Raw genomic sequence first — 23,642 nt, 5'->3', positions numbered from 1 at the left:
TTACAACTATACCCAGGTACGCGAATTTATCAGTAGACACCTTAAAAGGGTAGGAGTTAAAAGAGAGTGATTGTTCAGCAGAGTTGACAGGAAAAAGTTCACTTTTCGAGACATTAATCTTATACCCAGAAAGCTTGGTAAAACGATCTAATGTAGTCATAATATGCGGTAAAGTATTCTGGGGGTCAGTGATATATAACAATAAATCATCAGCATATAACGATAACTTATGTTCCTTTCCACTCCTTAATATGCCGCGAATCTCAGGTGAAGAGCGCAGTGATGCTGCGAGAGGCTCAATAGCTATTGCAAATAAAAGGGGTGAGATCGGGCATCCTTGCCTCGTGCCACGTTGCAACAGGAAATATTGGGAGTCCATATTATTAGTGCCTACTGACGACATTGGGGATTTATATAACAATAACCATGATATGAATTTTGGACCAAATTTAAATCTCTCTAGACACTGAAAAAGGTAGCTACACTTGACCCTATCAAACGCTTTTTCAGCATCCAGAGAGATAATTATTTCGGGTAGTGGCTGATTGGAATCCGCGTTCTGCATAATATTTAAAAGCCAACAAATATTTTAAAAAAGAGGGGCAATTTTTTATAAAACCAGTTTGATCTGGAGAAATAATCGAAGGTAGGGTAGCTTCTAGGCGGTGAGCTAAGATCTTAGCTAACAATTTGCAGTCCACATTCTGGAGTGATATCGGATGGTAAGACCCACAACTAAGGGGATCCCTACCCTTTTTCAATATAACTGAGATAGAAGCCTGAGAGACCGTGGATGGAAGTTGGCCCTTGGCAAAGGATTCCTCAAAAACAGTGAGTAAAATTGGCAGCAACCTCCAAATCTCTTAAAGAATTCAACCGAATTGCCTGCCTTATCTGAGTGTTCATACAGATTAGAGCGAGACTGAAGCAGTAGCTGCTCTGTATAATGAGTGGTCAACAAGTCGAACTCTGTTTGCAGAGCTGACCTCTCCTTTAAAAGTTCAGGGGTGGGAGCAGTCGAATATTTACAGTCCAGCTGATGAATTTGGTCTGTGAGATCTTTAAAGCGCTGTTTTCTACTCCTGCCCTCCCAGGTGGTGTATGAAATAATTACTCCCCTTGGAAAAGCTTTAAGCGATTCCCAAAGAATAGATTTGCTAACATCTGGCGTATCATTCGTGGACAAGAAAAAATCTATTTGTGTGTTTATGTGGTTAACGAACCCTTCAACACTGAGTGAAGCATTGTTAAAGCGCCACAGGCGTCGAGCAACTTTCTTAAGGAAGGATATTTGCAAAACTACAGGCCCATGATCAGAAATGACAATGCCTTCGTACCTGCAATCTCTGACTGAGGTCAACAACTGGCTATCAATTCAAAAATAATCAATGCGCGAGTAGGAATGATGCACAGGGGAGAAAAATGAACAATGTTGTTACGGCCCTGCATGTGTGCGTGTGTGGGTGTGTGTGTGCCTTGTCTCTCGTCTTGTTCTTCCTCTCCTCCACAGTCATTCTCCGGCCCTGGATCAGACTCCTCCCTCGTCTCTGCTGCCGGTGTCGCTCCGGATTGGTGCGGCTCCGCCTGGTGCAGGTGCGCCAATCCGAGGGCGACAATCATGGACTGGGAGTTTTCAAATGGTCTGTCAGCTTGTCAGTCGTGGCGACTGATCCCGGTGGCCAGCTCGCCTCGCTTTGTAAACTATGGTGTTCTGTGTTTTGTGGACTGTGGCTTGTGTCGGGGTACGGGGCCAGGGCTAGACTTCTCATTATCGAGACCGTATGTAAGACGTACCTTCTGTTAGTTTCACTAGGATTCAGGGGTGCTGTTCGTTTTGTATTTTCAGTTGTATCGCCGTTGCCTGACGAAGTCAGCGTGGGTTTTATTTTTCTCTTTGATCTGCCAAAGATCGCCTTTTCTTTGTCCGCTTATATTGACATAACTCTGGAGTCAGAGTCTCTTTTGGTTATATTTATTTCGTTGGTTTGAACAGCATCCACCGGCCTTTTCCCCCGCTCGGGCGTCCTCAGTTGTGTTTCCTCCTTTTACGAATTGTGGCGAATAAACTATTTAAAACCCAACGTTAATATCTGGTTTTATGTTACTGCTTTCCCTTTATGAGCTGGGTTGTAACATAAATGGGGGCTCGTCCGGGAGATAATTTATCCCTTATAAAACAAATAACTATAAAATAATTAAATAAATTGTTCATAGCCAAGATTTGTCGGAGGAGGAAGGGTCAGCTACACTGGTGATTATGTCGCTGTTTGATTTGGAGGTTTTCTTAGCCAATCCTTCCCTCATCCAAATTGATAGATGCCGCAAAGATGATTTGGCCGAAATAGCAAGTCACTTCAGTATGAAATATCCAAAACCGATACTTAAGAGAGAGCTTAAGGCTCTAGTTGTGGATGCATTGGTGGAGATGGAGCTTCTCACATTGCCGGCGCAGTCAGAGTCCGCTGCGTGGAAGGACTACACCCAGCTTGAAATGGCTGGTAGTCAAATGCACGAACCTCCTGGTGCGCAAGCAGTCTCGGGATTGGAGGGTGAGATAGGTGATCGGTCGAAAACGCCGTTCACCCTGCCTAGCTATGATCCTCTCTCTCCTGCCAGCTCTAGGTCCAGAGACGGGGCGCGGCTGAAAGTGCGCATAGCCCGTCTCCAAATGGAAGCCCAAGAGAAAGCGCAAAACCGGCAGGCAGAGTTGCATTACCAGCTAGAAATAAGGAAGCTGGAAATTGAAGCTGACAAAGCTATCAGGCTGTGTCAGTTAGAGCTCGAGTCTCAAAAGGAGACGCAGGTGTTGCTTGCACCTACTGATGCCGGTGTGAGAGCTTCATTTGCCCCCACTGTATCCCATAGTGCATTTGATGTCAGTAAGCATGTGGCTTTGGTGCCGATATTTCGTGAATCTGAAGTGGATTCTTATTTTGGTGCTTTCGAGCGCATTGCTGCGGCGTTACAGTGGCCGCCAGAAATTTGGCCTCTTTTGCTGCAGTGCAAAATCCACGGGAAAGCACAAGAGGTTGTGGCCGCTCTTCCTGTGGAGGAGAGTTTAAAATATGATGCGGTAAAATCTGCTATTCTGCGCGCTTATGAATTGGTCCCTGAAGCGTACAGACAAAAATTTAGAAATCACAGAAAAGGCCCAAATCAAACTTATGTTGAGTTCGCCAGGGAAAAAGGAATTCTTTTTGATAAGTGGAGTAACACGTGCAAAGCTAACGATTTTGCATCATTACAGGAGTTGATCTTATTGGAAGAGTTTAAAAAATGTTTGCCTGACCGTGTGGTGATCTATCTAAACGAGCAGAAGGTAAATGTGTTGTCTTCAGCAGCTGTATTAGCCGATGAATATGCGCTAACCCACAAGGCTATCTTTCCATCTGTCTCGGCTGATAAGCCTCGTTACGCACCGGCTGTGCAGACCAACTCCCCTAAGTCAAGCAACCAAAAGAAAGAGGAGAGAGAGTGCTTTTATTGCCACAGAACTGGACATGTCATCGCCAACTGTCTGACTCTTAAAAGAAAAGAGCAGCCGCAGCCCGCGCCGAGTGCGTCGCAACCAAAAGGTATTGGGTTAATTAAATCAGAGCCGCGCATTCCCACCAGTGACTGTAATCACCCCGATGGCTGTTTTAAACCGTTAATATTTAACGGGATGGTATCGCTGACAGGTGAGCCTGGTGACCAGAGTCCGGTGCGTGTTTTGCGCGACACTGGCGGCTCCCAGTCGGTCATACTCTCCAGCGCGTTGTCCTCTTCAGAGCGGTCCGCATGCGGTTATGGTATTGTGCTGCGTGGCATCGAGATGGGTTATACCCCTCGGCCAGTACATCGCGTACACATACAGTCCAAACTGGTCACGGGATTCTTCCCTGTAGCTGTTTGCCCTGCGCTGCCAATCTCAGGAATAACACTTTTAATGGGCAATGACATAGCCGGCGGAAAAGTGACTCCTGAGCTGGAAGTGTTAGACATTCCCCAGAGCATGGAGACAGGCGAAGTAACACAAAAGCACACTGATTTGTTTCCCTCTTGTGCTGTCACTCGTGCACAAGCACGCAGGAATAATGATGTTTCGCTATCTGACAGTATACTTATGCCAGTTTTTTCAGGAGAAGCTGACGCGGAAAACAAGACGGAAAGTAATGCTCCGACTCTCAGAGAGCATGAAAACGGCGCCGAGCAGGTGCAAATCACCAGCCCAGGGATGCCGCTTCCTGAGAGCGTATCTTTACCGGTGACACGGGAATGTTTGGGTGTTGCTCAAGGGGCGGATCCAACATTAAAGAGGTGTTTTTCAAATGTGGTGAGTGCTGACAAAGCCAAGGGTGAGAAAGTGGTTTATTTACTAAACGATAACATTTTGGTGCGTAAATGGTCCCCTTCTGCCACTGTTAACAAAGACTGGAGTGCAGTCTACCAGATAGTAGTGCCCGCTGAGTACCGTACCCATGTTCTGTGTGTGGCTCACGAAAGTCAATGGGCAGGACATCTAGGCGTAAATAAAACGTATCAACTCATCCTCAGACACTTCTTCTGGCCTGGCCTAAAAGCTGATGTGGTTAAATACTGTCGGTGTTGCCACGTTTGTCAGCTGGCAGGTAAGCCCAATCAGGTTATATCCCCAGCCCCGCTGCACCCGATACCTGCGTTAGGAGAACCGTTTGAGCGAGTGTTAGTAGATTGTGTGGGGCCTTTGCCTAGAACCAAAAGTGGAAATGAATATCTTCTTACCCTCATGTGCACTGCCACCCGTTTTCCGGAAGCCGTCCCGCTGCGCAAAATAACAGCCAGCTCCGTTGTAAAAGCCCTGACCAAATTCTTCTCCACCTTCGGTCTCCCACGCACCATCCAAACCGATCAAGGAACTAATTTCCAGTCAAAACTCTTTAAAGAAGTTCTCAAAACTCTTGACGTGCGACATGCAGTCTCCAGTGCATATCATCCGGAGTCCCAAGGCGCGCTGGAGCGGTGGCACCAGACGTTAAAGTCTATGCTACGAAAGTATTGCCTAGAAACTGGGAAAAGTTGGGATGAAGGAATTCCGTTCGTGTTGTTTGCGGCCCGTGAGGCCACTCAAAAAATCATTAGGATTCAGTCCGGCAGAGCTCGTTTTTGCGCACACGCCCCGTGGTCCGCTAAAAGCCCTGAAAGAAAAATTCCTCGTGACGGAGTCCGCCGTTAAGAAAAATGTGCTGGATTATGTCAGTCAGTTTTGTGAGCGCTTACATCGTGCTAACACGCTTGCCAAGGAGTCCCTGTCCGCGTCGCAGTCGCTGATGAAGCGTCATTATGACCGCTGTGCTGTCCCCCGTCAATTCCAAGTTGGTGATAAAGTTTTGGTTTTACTGCCTATCCCCGGCTCGGCGCTCTCAGTCAAATTCTCCGGTCCTTATGACATCCGGGAGCGTCTCAGCGACACCGACTATGTTATTGGCACGCCTGAGAGAAGGCGGAAAACTCGCGTATGCCACATTAATATGTTGAAAGCATATTATCCCAAGGGACTGCCGGAAACAGCTTCGTTACGCGTAGTCCCCAGCAGTTGTGCATTGATTGTACCAGACAGCACTGCTGAGTCGTCCGACGACGAGTTAATGTCACGTCATTCCACTCATCATAGTGCTCGTTTACCAAACTCCGAGATGATAAAAGTTCTGCCGGCCCAATTAGGACATCTGTCAGAGGTGCAGCAGTGTGACATACTCGAGTTGGTAGACCGTTTTCCGGGCATCCTTAGTGATGTTCCCACCCGAACCACCGTCCTCAAACACGATATAGATGTAAAGGATGCCAAGCCCATCAAGCAGCACCCTTACCGGGTAAATCCAGTGAAGCGGGAGGTGATGAAAAGGGAGGCTGAGTATTTGTTAAAACACGGCTTAGCCACGCCCAGTTCCAGTTCCTGGAGCTCTCCCTGTCTGGTAGAGAATAAGTCGGATGGTTCTCCCCGTTTTATAACCGACTATCGTAAGGTGAACGCGTTACAGTCCCTGATTCATATCCGCTGCCTAGAATGGAGGACTGTATTGATAATTTGGGCTCAGCCGTATACGTCAGCAAACTAGACCTACTCAAAGGGTACTGGCAGGTGCCTCTAACCGACCACGCCTCCAAAATTTCAGCTTTCGTGACTCCAGACTACTTTTTGCAATACACGGTCATGGCATTCGGTATGTGCAACGCGCCGGCCACTTTCCAAAGGCTGGTAAACACCGTTTTAGCGGGGCTGACAAATTGCAACGCCTATTTGGATGACCTAATTGTGTATACCGTCACGTGGGAGGAACAATACTTGAGCAAGTATTCACGCGCCTCGCAGAAGCATCCCTCACGTTGAATTTGGCGAAATGTGATTTTGGAAAGGCCACCGTCACCTATTTAGGGAGACAGGTTGGCCAATGTCAGGTGCGTCCCGTGGACGCCAAAATAGTTGCCATAACAAACTGTCCCGTCCCAGTCTCCAGAAAACCCCTGCGCAGCTTCCTCGGCATGGCTGGGTACTACAGGAGCTTTTGCAGAAACTTTTCCACGATCGTCCAACCGCTCACTAGCCTGTTAAGCCCCAAGTCAGAGTTCAGGTGGTCCCCAGAATGCCAACATGCTTTCGATAGCGTGAAGTCCCTATTAAGCCATGCTCCTGTGCTCGCTGCTCCTGACCTCTCCAGACCGTTTAAGCTGGAGGTGGATGCCAGCGCTGTCGGAGCAGGGGCGGTCCTGCTGCAGGAAGATGCTGAAGGAGTTGATCATCCGGTGTGTTATTTCTCGCGCAAGTTCAATAAGCACCAATTAAACTACTCTACAATAGAGAAGGAGACCCTTGCGCTGTTGTTATCACTCCAGCATTTCGAGGTATATGTTGGATCAAGCCCTTTGCCTGTCCTAGTTTACACCGACCATAACCCACTCGTCTTTTTGTCCCGTATGTACAATCACAATCAGCGACTCATGCGGTGGGCGCTGATTGTGCAGGATTACCACCTAGAAATTAGACACAAAAAGGGGTCAGAAAATGCCTTGGCTGATGCACTGTCCAGGGCATAAAAGCGCACACTCTGGTTATCTGGTTTTGCCAAAAGCCTTTTAGTTTTTGTCTTAAGGGGAGGAGTGTTATGGCCCTGCATGTGTGCGTGTGTGGGTGTGTGTGTGCCTTGTCTCTCGTCTTGTTCTTCCTCTCCTCCACAGTCATTCTCCGGCCCTGGATCAGACTCCTCCCTCGTCTCTGCTGCCGGTGTCGCTCCGGATTGGTGCGGCTCCGCCTGGTGCAGGTGCGCCAATCCGAGGGCGACAATCATGGACTGGGAGTTTTCAAATGGTCCGTCAGCTTGTCAGTCGTGGCGACTGATCCCGGTGGCCAGCTCGCCTCGCTTTGTAAACTATGGTGTTCTGTGTTTTGTGGACTGTGGCTTGTGTCGGGGTACGGGGCCAGGGCTAGACTTCTCATTATCGAGACCGTATGTAAGACGTACCTTCTGTTAGTTTCACTAGGATTCAGGGGTGCTGTTCGTTTTGTATTTTCAATTGTATCGCCGTTGCCTGACGAAGTCAGCGTGGGTTTTATTTTTCTCTTTGATCTGCCAAAGATCGCCTTTTCTTTGTCCGCTTATATTGACATAACTCTGGAGTCAGAGTCTCTTTTGGTTATATTTATTTCGTTGGTTTGAACAGCATCCACCGGCCTTTTCCCCCGCTCGGGCGTCCTCAGTTGTGTTTCCTCCTTTTACGAATTGTGGCGAATAAACTATTTAAAACCCAACGTTAATATCTGGTTTTATGTTACTGCTTTCCCTTTACGAGCTGGGTTGTAACAATGTCTTAAATCAGGGTACAGGAAACGCCAGGGATCAGTCATATTATATACTTGAAGGAAGGAATGAATAATCTTCGCTGATCTTGTTATATTGTAGGGGGTGCTAGAGGAGCGGTCTAATACCGGCTGTAATACACAATTAAAGTCACCCCCTAGAATAAGCCTGTGTTTTTAAATTGGGTAATGAGGACAAAAAAGTCTTCCAAAATTGTGCATCATCCCGTTCGGCGCATATACATTAGCCAAAATTATAGGTATATTATACAGGGTACCTGTGACCACAACACATCTCCCTCGGTGGTCTGCAGTGATAGTTTACATTATGAAAGGAGTATTCTTATTAACAAGAATTGCAGCTCCCCTAGACTTGCATTGATAATTGGAGTGATATAATTGCCCCACCCACCCTTTGCATAATCTGTTATGGTCGGAGGTCGTGAGATGGGTTTCTTGAAGGAAAGCGATATTAATATAAAAACTTCTCAACTGGGATAAAACTCTATTACATTTGATAATGTGATTAACTCCCTTTGTGTTCCAACGAATACAGTTCACTGTAATATCATCATTACTCCTGGTCAGCACTGATTGACCATAGTCAGAGGTAAACAGGGAATTGATTGCTGTTAAAGCATCCACAGAATATCGCTGACACTACCACGGACCCATTAATACAAAATAATAAGATAAACATACAGACAAAAAAAACATCAAGCCCCCTTCCCGGAATTACTTCTCCCCAAACGAGAGGTAAGAAGCCCCATACACACTTGGTACTCTTCCATTGCGCTTTCATACGCAAAGAGAAAAAAAAAACACACCAAAAAAAAAACCACACTGCTCCTTAGAGCGTTATATGTTTCAGTAGTCACAATTAAAGAAAAACTAAAATCCCTGCCTTCAATATCCAGATATAAACATGGAGAACCACTTATGATAATAAAGGAAACTAAATATATACACACACAAATAAAATATTGTGGTCTGCTAGCAACGAGGATATGAGCTTGTGAGCTGCGTATCAAAATGTAAACATATGAACCTACCAGTACTGTACCTCAGCTGAGCCTAGGATCAAAAAGACTCATGAAAAATATATGGAGTCAGTCTCTTGATACACGTAATTGTTTATCCAAATATGTCCCATACCAGAAAAAAAGAAAAGAAAACAAAAAAAAAAAAGTCTCTCTTCCTTCCTCGTTATTAATAGGTCTATAGAAAATAAATGAGGGACTGATCATAACTCGAGTCCAAGAAGACATGAAATAGATAAATAATAAGGATAATAATAATGATGATGGTAATTGGGAAGCAAAAAACTTAAAACTTAATTCAGTTCGAGGTTGCAAAAATATAGCTACATAATTACAGGTTACAGTTCTAGTAGGAGACATCTGCATATAACATGAAATACCGGTACTGTTTTCTTACGTCTTCGGTGAGGGATGACTCCGTCTGGCGAGGAAATCTTCCACGTCTGCGGGATCCTTGAAGGAGTGTGAGATGCCGTCACAGGTGAGACGCAGGTCGGCTGGATGAAACATGCCATACTTTATGCCCGCCTGTCTGAGCTTCGCCTTGACCGGGTTAAAAGCTGCTCTGCGGCGGCTAAGCTCTGCGCTCATATCCGGGAATATGTGGATCCTTGCCTCTCTGAATTTTAGTTCGCCCTTGTTTCTGGATAACTGCAGGATCTTTTCCTTATCCGAGTAGTAGTGTAGTCACACAATCATGGGTCTGGGGCGGTTGCCAGGTTTGGGTTTCGCAGCCAGAGTCCTGTGAGCATGGTCGAGCACCAAAGGGCTCAGTATATCCTCGCCCAACACCTCGGTAAAAAATGAGGCCATGAATGTAGTGGGTTTGCCATTTTCTGCGTTCTCAGGGATCCCGATAATCTTCAGATTCTGTTCTCTAGGTCATCATTTCAGTCCTTTAATTTCGTGATCTCCCATTTTAGCTCCAAAATGACGCTCTCCATTCTCCTCGGGTTGCTGTGGCGAAGATGGGAGGTCCCATCTGCGGCGGCTAAGCTCCCAGAACGCACGATTACTTGTAGTTCCTAAAGTCTCCAAAAGTAGAATGGGAGCCAGAGCCTTCAGCTATCAAGCTCCTCTTCTGTGGAACCATCTTCCTGTTTTGGTCCGGGAGGCGGACACCCTCTCTACCTTTAAGAGTAGACTTAAGACCTTCCTCTTCGATAGAGCTTATAGTTAGGGCTGGTCTTAGTTATGCTGCTATAGGCCTAATCCGGGGGACAATGACACACTGAGCTTCTCTCTCCTCCCCTCTCCTCTCCTCTCCTCTCCATCTGTATACATTATGCCTGTATACATGCCCCATCTCTGCATGTCACTGACTTACTTCTTCCCCGGAGTCCTTGTGCTTTCTAGTCCTACAGGCTCCCTTGGATCCTGGCCGCGCCCGGGTCGTGGATCGTGGATGCGCCCACTGCTATGGCCCTGCCTGATCGTGGATGCGCCCACTGCTATGGCCCTGCCTGATCGTGGATGCGCCTACTGCTATGGCCCTGCCTGATCGTGGATGCGCCTACTGCCATGACCCTGCCTAACACCCACCACTACTGTCGCTAATATTAGTCACATCTCTGTTACATACGTTACACTACTATTATCGTACTGCATTACTACATACCATCCTTACCATTAATCACTACTACTGTTATCACTAGTAATCACATTTCCATGTGCATTTCATCATTATTGCTGTAATACATCTTTATGTACTTTCACTCCTGTCAACCATCGCTTATAATCGAATACATTGTGATCTCGTTGATCTGCTCTGTACATGCGACATCTATTGCACGTCTGTCCGTCCTGGGAGAGGGATCCCTCCTCTGTGGCTCTCCCTGAGGTTTCTTCCGCATTTTTTTTCCCTGTTAAAAGGGCCTTTTTTTGGGGGCAAGTTTTTCCTCACTCGAATCGAGGGTCGAAGGACAGAGGGTGTCGTCTCTGTACAGATTGTAAAGCCCTCTGAGGCAAACTGTGATTTGTGAATTTGGGCTATACAAATAAAATTTGATTTGATTTGATTTGATTAGCCATGAGCGTTTGCTTGAGTGATGGGCTAGCTAAACTTTGCGCTGCTGCCTTTGACGACTTCTTCTGAGTTTTACTCGCCATAACACACACAAGTGGTTCTACAATATATGCGCAGCAGAGTTATGCCACCAAAAAGTGAAAATATCATGTCCTACTCAAAGTAATAAGTTAAAATATACAGAGCGTGTTGGACCTGCGGCTACTCCATGTTGGGTGCAAACCGGAAGTCCATTTGTCATATTTTGTTAAGTTTTTAAATTATATTTTATTTTATTTAATTTTTTAAAAAGCAGGCTATTTCGGAAATTCCTCCGCGTACTACTAGAGGTAGCCCGTGTACCACCAGTGGTATGCATACCATAGTTTGAGAAAGGCAGCACTACTTGGTTAATTTTGAAACTTTTCATCTCACTTAAGTTGACTCAAAAGTTTTACTTTAAAACAAATAATTAACAAAGTAAACAAAGTACAAGTACTGGTCAAGGACGCGTAACATTTTTATGTTAAAACAACAATGTCTTTTTATATTAGCATTTTTGTGGACTTTCTTATCCCTCAATTGAAAATATAGACAAATATATTAGCTTGAGAAATTGATGATAGAGCACCCTCTCTCTTTGTTTATTCACTCCAACAGAGCACAAAAAAGAGATGAGACCCAAAGACAGAGAGAAGGTTCTTGTGAAGAACCAAGTCAAGCAGTCCATGCGACGTCCAGCAAAGGTCAAAGGCTATCAGGCGGGAGCTAAACAGTGTCCGCTGCTCATAGGTATGCACCATATCTACATCCAGACCCACAAGGAGAAACGCCTCCACCTGACTGTTGGCGGCCATGCCTACCTCCTACCCAACACCTCCCTAGTCATCAAATGTCCTGTCAGAAGGTTCCCTAAAGCCTACATCCGCTGGCTCAAGGATGGACACCCCGTGCCAAGCTCCAAACGTCTTGGTGTCACTAAATCTGGCTCTTTGAAGATCCACTTTTTGGGGGTGGAGGACATCGGGGTCTACAAGTGTGTTGCTGGACCTGCCTCTGACATCTTCACCCTCCAGCTGATAGGTACCGACAGCAGGTCATCAGATAGACCATCTAGTGCCAGTCCTAGTACCAACTGGGAGGGGATGCTGGTAAGTTGCAGTAGGCACTACTCAGTCCTGGGGCTGCTCTGGCCTGGAGTTAGTGTATCTTTGCTGCCCCCTGGTGTCCAAGAGGCCTCATTGCAGCCTCAGGTGGAGGAGAGGCTGATTAATATCACCCTGCAGGCTGACAAAGGAGAGATCCAGCAGCAGCAGGCCTCAGAACTTATCTCTGCACTGTTGACCCACATGTCTGCTGCCCAGCTCTGGACCAGGACAACAGAGAGAGGAGGACAGGCTAAAGGTAATTAAACACTCAGCCGCCTATGCTGTTAAGTGCGTGTTTAGCTTTGAAACCTTTATGAAATACCTTGAGAAGTTCTTCTTATTCTCCTTCACACATACTCTTTCTTCCACCACCCTCTAGAATGATTAGTGTTTATGTAATCAAGGAACCTTGAACCTTGAATCAGTTGCATTTTTTTATATGGGCTGATAGTAACAAGTGTTAAACTACTGCTTCATGATTTGCTGGAAAAGGCTTGGCTAATATGGATGGAGAACGTTTCACATATTTTTAGATAAACTCTACTATACTATAGATATACAGATCACAAGGTCATTTCAAGTAAAAACACATACAAATTCACACAAGGAATGAGCGTGAGACCCCAACAATTTTGAACAATTTATAAATAGATAATGTACTGTATATATACTGACCATGCATTAACACATAAACAATACGATTTTAAAAAAGCCCATTGATAAAAAATGTGTTTTCAGAAGTGCTTTAAAGAAAACTGATTTTGCAAATATGAGATCTTTAGGCAGGTCATCCAAGAACCAATGCCCCTAAAAGAAAAAAAAACATCTTTGACAGCCAGTATGGTCCTGTCTAATGACCTCAACTGTCTGTAGGTTGACAATGGCACAGTATACTGAGATACAGAGATACTGCATGGGGCCAGACCATGACCAGACATTTTCTGACAATAAGCAATATAATGTGTTTAGTATATTTTCATTACAAGCAGCTTGGTAACAAACACCAGCTTGCCGAAACCAAGTAGTTCTGTGTTCATTTTGAAAATCAGCCCTCCCTACAGACACTCTGCCTGTCTGCTGTCTCTAGCCCAGATACACAGCTGTGAGCCGAAGGAGTCGGTGTGCTTAATGGGGAAAGTAGAACTGGCAATCCCCCCACTGCTGCCAGCAACAGACATGCCAGTGCACATGTGTAAGGCTACAAAAATGGTCAACACAAGTACGCTAAAGCAAACGCCAATGCTCCAAGCTACACTAAATTGATTTTACATGTCATTGCATTCTGGAGTTAGTTACAGTTACAGTGTTGGCTTTGCGTAGAGCCTACATGCAACCATAAATCTGCCTTAAGTCTCTGTTCTAAGGGTAAAACTTTTGTTCCCTGTTGTTGTGTTTGTATCTGATTTGTCCCACAGACAGACTTCCCAACTGGTCAGAGCGCGTGTCTTTGGAGATAGCTGTGAAGAGACCAGTGATCATCAGACAGCAGCAGACCCCACCACTGACATTTCAGAGGAACATCAATGTCAGCATTGGAAATAGTGCCCTTGTCACCAACACCACCCGATCACTGACCATACACTGTCCTGCAGAGGGCTTCCCACCTCCCAAAATCAGCTGGTCCAAAGATGGCACTCTGTTGCAGCAAACAGAAAGGTATGTTACCTATGATTAATTAAGAGACTAAATACAACCCCCTTGCACCTTGTGCATTGCTTTCGGGACATGCCCTAAATGCAAATGGAATGTAATACAATATGATATAATAACAAAGTGAATAAGGTATTTTTAGTTCTGAGAACTTCACATTGCTGAGGTCAGGGAGAGATTCCATTAAATCACATATGGACTAAATTTGATGAAAGGAGAATATAGGCTATCAGCATATAGCAGCAGAGCAGTGTATTGGTCTAACTGTAGTAGACAGTTTCACAGATCAGCATCTTTTTGGCCTGACTGATTCCTCTCTCTTCTGACAAGTTGAGCACAGTAAAATCAGAAAAAATGGTGAGTCATTCACACTGCATAAAGTGTACACACCAAGCTTTATATTTACAGAACATTCAACAGTGCAACTTGTTTATATTAAAAACCAGGGTGAAACAGCCAGTTTTAATAGAGTACCCTGTGTCATCAGCTTAATTTCCTTGAATTTGTCCACGATTGTTCAGATCAGATGATAAACTGGCACCATATTACAGAGGTGTAATGCACATTTTTAACAGCCTGTGGATATAATCTAATATATAGTATGGTATTTCCAGTGGCATACAAGTGAACTGAGTTTCTGTCTCATTAGGCAGCTCTGGGCCAATGAATATTGATGACCTTTTGAAAAAACATTTAATGTGAGTTTAATGTGAGAAGGAAGCAGACCACACACTCCACTTTTGGGAACGTGTCAATTAAAAGTCATAGTCCATCGTTCAAATAAATGTCCACATTTTATTTTTTCAACTCCGAGGTAGGAAATTACAGAACATGCAGCTACATATAAAAGCCATCACCACAAGGCCCTGTCAGTTACACATGATTGGCTGCTTTAGAGAGGGTGCTTTTCAGCTCTGATACAACTAACAACAAGCCCTGTTCTTGATTTCTCCAGTCTTCCCTCCCTAAGAGGCAATTTCACTCTCTGTCATTGTGTTACAAGTTCAAACCTGGTTTGTCACATCGCTGCTATGGGGCTGGGCCAGTGTAGGATCTACTCTAAAGTGTACCAATCATCAGTCAGTGACAGGGAATACAGTCTTACTCTCCATTCAGTTTTCAAAGTCAGATAAATCCAATGTAATTTTTTCTTGTAGAGTACTCAAAGTAGTCCAAAATTATTGACTTGCCTAAGTCAATTATGTCAATTAAGTGTCAATTAAGATTTTTGTTCAATTTGTCATCAAACATGGGACTTGAACATTTTTATCATTTTGACAACTGAGAAAAGTCTTTAACCATTTTTTGGTTTAACGGTTTCAATCCCCGAGGGCAAAAGTTTGCATATTGATGCTCCCACCCCCCACCCTCTGTGCATTGTGCATGTACCCTGTAGCCTCAAAGTTTACATTAAATACAATAAGAACAGCATGTATGACAGCTTAATCATACGCTTGGAGGCCCAGAGGCCCAGAGACCAACCAGTGTTCCCAGTGTTCCTGTTCTTGAATAACACTACTTGGCCCAAGGTTTTGTGTGTGTGTGTGTGTGTGTGTGTGGTGGTTGTGTTCTCTATGCTTGACTCCAACTGTTAACTCACACAGTACCTTGGTAATGTCTGTTTTATGTGGTTCATGAGCTGCAGTTTTGCAAAGACTGGAAGCAGAAGGAAACTGCTAGCCTTGCTCTAGCCAAGTAAAAAAACGCTCTCATTTAAAGACTGCATATTGTTAGCTTGCAAGTTAATTAAAAGTATATCCAATACAAGATTCGCCTGGGTTTTGTTCAGATTTTTGACACTGGCACTTCCGGTATTAACAGAGGACTTTACTATTGATGCTGTATGCAGCCATTGATCTTAGCCTCCTAAAAAACAGCCACACTGCTAACTAATTAAACTACAATGTTTAATTTTCTATTTTTACATGGGTTTAATATATTGTGTGTCATGTCTGACACATGTGTGTCAGACATCTTTGGAGTTCATGTCCTTTTTCACTATTGATGGAGCAAACCTCAGTTTCACCTGCTTTAACACTCAGTTCGTTTAATCAAGCCCTGGACCTATTTGTTCTGGATGCACTGAGAGGAAATTGACATTGATCTTCTAATTTGATGCTGGGTAAGACGAAAAACAAACATGATTCACAAAATGTCAGAGTGCTCTTTTAATCTGACCACTAGAGAGACGGACAGACTATAAATTCAAAGCCAAATTGAGACAGACCCTTGATTGACATTCACAGGACATATGAGCTGTGAAGTGAAAAACAGTGTTTTACATTTGCACTACTCAACTCTCTCAACTCAACTTTATTTATAAAGCACTTTAAACAGCAACAGCTGGGACAAAGTGCTGTACATAAATGAGAAATAGAACGTAAAACATAAAAACATAAAACAATATAAAAACAAGAAAAACAAGAAAACAGTAACCAAGTTAAAACGATAAAACACTAAAACAGAGCAGAATCTCATGCTGGGTTGAAAGCCAAAGAATAAAAATGGGTTTTAAGATGAGTTTTAAAAATGGACAGTGAGGGGGCTTGTCGTACGTGCAGTGGGAGGTCATTCCAAAGTTTGGGACCGGCGGTAGAGAAAGCTCTATCCCCTCTGAGCTTCCGCTTAGACCTCGGTACCTCCAGGAGCAGCTGGTCAGCTGACCTGAGGCACCGGGCAGGAGCGTAGGGATGGAGCAGCTCAGAGAGGTAAGGTGGGGCAAGACCATTTAAAGATTTAAAAACAAATAAAAGAATCTTAAAATGAACTCTAAAATGCACAGGCAGCCAGTGGAGGGAAGCCAGAATGGGAGTAATGTGCTCCCTCTTACGTACTCCGGTTAAGAGGCGAGCAGCAGCGTTCTGGACTAACTGGAGACGTGAGAGGGAGGACTGGCTGACTCCAAAGAAAAGTGCATTGCAGTAATCCAGCCGAGATGTAATGAAGGCGTGGATTACTGATTCAAAGTGCTTTTGTGCAATAAAGGGCTTCACCTTTGCCAGCCGCCTAAGGTGAAAGAAGCTGGACTTAACAACTGCGCCAATTTGCCGATCTAATTTAAAATCACTGTCCATCTTAAAACCCAAGTTTGAGACTGTTGGCTGCATATAGTGTGCCAAAGGGCCCAGATCAACAGGGGGGGGTTCACAAGAGCCACTTGGGCCAAACACCATCACTTCTGTTTTCTTTTCATTAAAATTTAAAAAGTTCAGTGACATCCAGGCTTTAATGTCTTCGAGACATAACAGAAGTGGTTTCAGGGAGAAGGCGTCTTTCTTTTTCAGCGGCACATAAATCTGACTGTCGTCCGCGTAACAATGAAAGGAGATACCATGCTTTCTCAGGATGGAACCCAGGGGAAGCAGATATACTGAGAAAAGCAGGGGCCCTAAAATTGAACCCTGTGGAACCCCGTATGACAGCGGAGCAGAGCGGGATTCAGAACCACCGAGGCTTACACACATAGTTCTTCCTGCAAGATAGGATCTGAACCAATCTAGGGCACTACCACAAATGCCCACTAGGTGCTGCAACCGAGACACTAAAATATTGTGGTCCACAGTATCAAACGCCGCAGTTAGGTCTAGCAGGACAAGGATCACATAGTCTCCAGAGTCATTCGCCAGGAGGATGTCATTGAAAACTCTTAATAAAGCTGACTCCGTACTATGCCATGTTTTAAAACCAGACTGGAAAACCTCCAGGACATCATGCTCATCCAGGAAGGACTTCAACTGAGCATGAACAACTTTTTCCAGGATTTTTGAAATAAAAGGAAGCTTGGAGACAGGTCTATAATTGGCTAAAATATTACGATCAAGGCCAGGTTTCTTAAGCAAGGGTTGCACCACAGCATGTTTAAAACTTTGGGGAACAGCACCAGAAGACAGACTGCTGTTGATAATAGCCAGAACCGACTGCCCGATACTAGGGAAAACCTCTTTAAAAAAGTGAGGCGGGACAGTGTCACAGGGAGAGCCTGATGGCTTAATCTGGCCAACCACATCTTCTAAAGCCATCAGAGACACATGCTCAAACAGCTCAAACACAGCTGAGCAGGGAACAGGATCAGAGGGGTCAGATGCAGGAGTGGTGATGAGAGCCCTTGCAGTAGCAACCTTATCAATGAAGAAATGCAGGAAGCTATTGCACATTTCAGGGGATTCCTCTGTGCACGCAGGCTGAGGGGGATCAAGAACAGATTCAATGGTTTTAAATAACACACGTGGGTTGTGACAATTTGCCTCAATAAGGTTTGACAGGTGCTCTCTTCTGGCCTCTTTAACAGTGCTCTGGTAGCAGCGCCAGCAGTCTTTTAGGATTTGGTGAGAAACCTGCAGCTTGTCCTTCTTCCACCTGCGTTCAGCTTTGCGGCACTCCTGTCTAGCTAAGCGAGTTCTCGCATTGAACCAGGGCTCAGGTTTAGCTTTAGGCTGCACAGTTTTTAATGGCGCCACAGAGTCCAGTATGGTTTGACAGGAGGAGTGAAACCAAGTACTGAGCACCTCCGTGTTTGCGGATGTTAAGTCAGAGGGAACACAGAGCTGGTTGAAGGCAGCAGAGAACTGACCAGCAGTGACAGGGTTAATAATCCTACGGCTGCGAGCAGGAGCGCCAGATTTAACTGCAGCACTAGAGAAAGTAGCTTCGAACAACACAGACAAATGATCGGAAAACACATTGTCACAGATTTCGATGTTTGATACAGGCAGACCATGACAGAGGACGAGGTCTAATGTGTGTCCATGTTCGTGTGTGGGACCAGACACGCACTGCTCCAGATTAAAAGAGTCAATAAGGCTTAAAAAGTCCTTCACCAGCGGTTTATCAGGACAACACACGTGAATGTTAAAATCCCCAACAATGAGAACATGATCATACTTAGGCATAATTTCAGCCAGAAGATCAGAGAAGTCATTTACAAAGTCTTTATTGTATTTGGGCGGTCGGTAGATGACGGCACACAGCACCGGTTCGGAGCGACGCACCTCAAATAAATGTGCTTCAAAGCTGGGAAATGAGGATGAGACAGCGTACTGCTTACATTTAAAATCATTTTTATAAACAGTCGCAGTTCCTCCTCCACGACCCGACGACCGCGGGGAGTTAAAATAAGAACAGCCAGAAGGTAGAAGTTCGATCAGAGGGCTGCACTCACCGGCACCGATCCAGGTCTCTGTCACACAGAGGAAATCCAGGTCACGGGAGTTGAACAAATCCCTCAGGATAAACGTTTTGTTCGCCAGCGATCTGGCGTTCACCAGGCCAAAACTGGCGGGAGCCGGGGGCTTCGGTGCGGCGGATCGGGGAGCCCGTGGCAGCGATTTCAGGAGCCGGGGGTTCACGCCGCGCTGAGAGAGCCGAGGAGGGCAGGGGCGGCGGGGCCGGAGTCCCTCGAACGAGCCGGCGACGGGTACCAGGCAGGCGTTGATGGGATCCAGGAAACGCCGGGGCACAACGAAGGGATCGATTAATCCATGTCCTGTCCGGGAAATGGACGAAGATCGTGCCAGCCAGACTTTCAGTTTCACCAGCCGGCCGCCGCGTTTGCCGCGGTGACGGGGACGCTTCCGCCGAGCAGGTGCAGCCAAGGCCCGGTACAGGTGAGTCGGGATCCCAGTCAGTAGCGGGGGCACAGTTTTCTGCCCATTATGCTTAAAAGCACCTAGATCCCCGACATTAAGTCGAAGATCCAAGAGGGACTGGCGATCATACACCAGCAGAGACTCTATCTGAGTAGTGCCGAGGGTTAAAAACAACAGAAACATTAACCATTGTAGGAGCAGCAGGCGGCCAGCAACACACAGCGGCGCCATTTCTCCTACATTCCACAAGGCGAGCTGGAGAGTGAACTGAGCATGACAACAGCTGAAGTAAGACTTAATGGGGTCGGTTCTTCGCAATTGTTTCTGTGTCTTTTGGTCTATACTGTCTAGAGGACAGCAATGCAATTACTCATATCTGTTGATGTGGCAACATCACTTAAAAGTTCCAGGATAAGAAACATGAACAGACATTCTAAACGGTTGACAAAACCCATTAGCCAACTTTAATTAGAAGATTAAACAAAGGCTAACAATAAAAATTATTCCAAAATGTCCCATGTAGACATTCATCACAGTTTGCCCAGCAAAAGTGCTGTGGGGGGAGCTTGGTGTAGTTGAAATTGCAGGTCACATGACACACACTGTGCCAACAAGACTTTTTGTGGATAAAAGAGAATCTTACTTAGTGTCTTAATGCTTTGTGGTTCTCGAGAGTTCTCCTTTATTTGGTCAGGAAAAGCTGACAAAAACATAGAAAACAAACAACAACATGTTTACTCTGTCTGTGTGCAGGGTGTCCTGGGACAGCTCTGGACGACTCCACATCCTTCAGCCCAGAGCAGTTGATAGAGGCCAGTACAGATGCACAGCTGCCAACGCACACAGATCAGACTCAGAGACATCTGAGTTACTGGTGGCAGGTGTGTCCTTTGTTTTAAATACACTAGTCTCAAGTGTCATTATCATTCACATTATCTATAATTTCATAAAACATAACATAAAACAGTTAACATAATATTAAGGTTTAGTGTAGTCATATAGCAGCAATTCATACTACAAATAACAAAACAAATGCTTCCATATATTAGTCCACACGGATTCCAGGAGATGTTGGTGTGATGAGAGTCGCTGTACACTAGGGATGAAACGGTACAGTTTTCCCACGGTTCGGTATGCATCACGGTTTTTGGGCCACGATAACAGTACGGTTTCGATATCTTAATATAAAACTACTCACACTAGCAAAGGCAATATTGCATGTAAAAATAATTAAAAGCAGATATAGTCAAACCACAAACCTTATTATAAAAATGTAACACTTATCTTAATTGCCTTCCATAAAAAACATATGCAGTATCCAATCAAGTTAAACAGCAAACATCATTGTAGTATTGTATTGTATTGTATTGTTTGCCTTTGTGTATTGAACCTAACAGGGCATATTGAACTGTTCGATAAAATATTGAATATTGTTGCATCCCTACTGTGCACTATGAACACCCTTTCTTTTAATGCTTTGAGTTTATTTTATTCTATCATTTAGGCTTGGTGAGGGCAGTCTCCATCAACAATCAAAATTACACAAATCTACCGGATAGTATCTGTAGTTATCAGTAACGACCCCCCACCTTCACTTGCCTTGAGTATGTAAAGAGGGCAGATGGGGAAATAAATTAATGAACCAATAATAATAAAAACATTGGCCATAAGCGATGTATCGAAAAATATGCAATAAATATAAAATAGCATCTACTGCATAAGATTAACATTTAAGATTTTAAGCAGGTTTTATGTTTACCATGTTCACCATCATAGTACTAAACACAAAGTACAGCTGTGGCTGATAAATGTCATTAGTTTATCAGATATTTGTTCTGGGGCCAAAGTATTGAACAAAAAAACCCTTTGACATAGTTAATTATGCTGGATGAAAAGTCGGAAGATCACCAAAGTTTTTAGGATTCATTCAAGTGATCATGTATGTCAATTCCAAATTTCATATCAGTTCATCAAGAAGTTTCTATATATTTCAGTCAGGTCAAAGCTGTTCATTGCAATTAAAGACATTTGAACTCATGAGTGAATGTTACCACTAAAGATAATTTAATGAGACAACACATCATTATATATCTTCCACTGATTTCTAACATGTACACAGGTAAGTATGTTCTCTGTTATATATGGAGGATTTGCATCAGTGACTTTCTAAAATATATGCAAAAGCAAGATTTCACACAAATGACAATAGCACAGCAAAAGTGATGAAATTTTCACATTCATTACTGCTGAGTGACATAAACTCTGTGTATGAAACTTCAGAGTCACCGGCCATTACAGTGTCATGGAGGAATGTTTCAGACCATGGGACGGTGTTGGGCCACAGCTTGAGGGTCACAGTTGGTGGACGAGTCAGCATTGGCACGGGCACCAACCTCACGCTGGACTGCCCCGTAACTGGTAGGTCAAAAATAATTAGCATCTAAAAAGCGTATTTCCTTACTTGATATACTGGAATGGACTGCATTTGGCAGCAATGAAATCAGGTGTAATGGCATCACTCATATTTTCAGTCAAGCCTTAGTGAGTAAAATGAAGTTGCAAATATTCAATTTGCACAGGGCACAGTAGTCTCTGATTTCCCGTTGCTAGGTGAGCCTTAGTCTTATTTCATCCATTTGATCTCCTGCTACCTGACATTAGCCTTAGGTCCAAGCTGGGTTAACTCTTCCCCATCTTCCTGGGGTGGTAACATTGCTTTTGATAACATTTGTACCAGGTGGTCTTGCTCAGTGGTCAGAAGATGTTGTGGGCAGCAATCATCTAATAATCAGCTACACATAATCCCTCCCTGAGCCTTCTTTTCCAAAGTTGATGACTGTCTTTCTGTCATAAATAATCTATGCTTCAGTAATAAATAGGGGTGTCAAAATCTTGATTGTAAGTCGGATATTGATCAAAATGACGTCACAATCTCGACCTTCAACAATCAAAGGTGGAATCGAGGATTTAGCCATGCCCCCAGTGTCACGTCCGACAGGTGTGCCAAGAGGGAAAAACACACACAGTATGTCGTAGTGCGGCAAGTGGATTCGCATTGGATCCTGCGTTCACTAGTATGGGTGCAGCATGCTAGTAGCAGAACAACATAGCAGCTTCCCCCTTCGGCAAACTGATCAGCGGGGGTTCCCAACATGTCACACACACGGACCATGGAGAGACTGCAGCATTTCACCGCACCACCATCTGCTTGCTATGCGCGTGTAGCATAAGCGTCCACAGGCAAATGTCTTTTATTGTAATCTGCCTGTACCGTCAACCTTCAGCCAAAGTGGATTTTTACGACCAACTTAAAGCCCTCCTTAACCAATGCAACTTTAACAAATAAGTACTCATCCTAGGCGATTTAAATGTAAACTGGGACAACAAAAAGGACAGAAAAAACCTTAAACAAATCACCAATTACTATAACCTCACTCAACTGATAAATGACCCAACTAGGATAACGCAACGATCTAAAACTAAAATAGATCTGGTATTCTCCAATAGACCTGAAAGAATATCCAAAACCCATAACCTGCTGACTGGTCTATCTGACCATAATGCGATCTTTCTCTCCAGAAAACCTAATAGAAATAGGTCTAGTCGTGCACTTTCTGACGTCAAAGTACCTGCTGGTCACAGTTACATCCCCAAAAATCAAGAGCACAATTTAACAATAGTTTTAAACAATCAGGACTGGGCCAATATCTTATCCTGTCAGGACCTCAATACAAGCTGTGATCTGTTCCATTCTTCTGTTAAAGCCACCATGTCTCCATTCCTGAGGAAGGGAGGCCATAAGAAAAGAAGGCACCACCTTCCATGGATAAATGACAACTGTAAACATCTCATGGCACACAGAGACCGGCTTTTAAAAAAATCCTTGAAGTCCGGACTAACCACAGATCGACAAAACTTTACCTCCACGAGAAATAAGGTCATTCAGACCCTACGCATAGCCAAGGCCAAACTCTTTATGACCACTATAGAAAACGCAAAAGGTAATAGTAAACTGCTCTGGGAAAACGTCAACAAATTACTGGGTCTACAGAAACAGAACTTTAACAAAGGCCTGGAACTTAAATTTGGTGATATAATGGTGTCTGAACCTACCACCCTTACCATTAAACTAAATGAATATTTCCTAAACTCTATATTAGAAATTTCCCAGTATTTTCTACATTCTAACACTGCTCAGCTTACTAGTGACAGTTTCAACACTGTTACGCCTGTGACCACTGGATCAGCAGTTGCTGTCATTAAGCATCTGAGCAGTAGCCCCACCAGGGTCGTGCCCATGGCCCCTGGCACGGCAGGTGAATTGTCCCCTCTGCCTGCTGACTGATTATTTGAGATAAAGGAAATATCAATGTATGACGTTTTAAATATCATCTCACTTCT

At 44.4% G+C, this 23,642-nt stretch overlaps 1 protein-coding gene across 2 annotated transcripts in view; it reads left to right on the top strand.

The window, feature by feature from the left end:
• Window positions 1-23,642, top strand: part of adamtsl3 (ADAMTS-like 3) — a 432,074-nt gene that overhangs the window by 368,106 nt on the left and 40,326 nt on the right. For both annotated transcript variants that reach the window (XM_084353771.1, XM_084353770.1), the window contains 4 exons: window positions 11,519-12,262; window positions 13,422-13,662; window positions 19,995-20,122; window positions 21,522-21,659. In XM_084353771.1, coding sequence (XP_084209897.1) covers window positions 11,519-12,262; window positions 13,422-13,662; window positions 19,995-20,122; window positions 21,522-21,659 — 1,251 coding nt within the window. The remainder of the gene's footprint in view (window positions 1-11,518; window positions 12,263-13,421; window positions 13,663-19,994; window positions 20,123-21,521; window positions 21,660-23,642) is intronic.

Source organism: Pagrus pagrus (assembly GCF_965226575.1).
Source record: "Pagrus pagrus genome assembly, chromosome: 1".
NCBI classification, from domain to species: domain Eukaryota; kingdom Metazoa; phylum Chordata; class Actinopteri; order Spariformes; family Sparidae; genus Pagrus; species Pagrus pagrus.
Note: the sequence above shows the minus strand (reverse complement) of the source record. Positions and strands in the feature narration are given on the sequence as shown.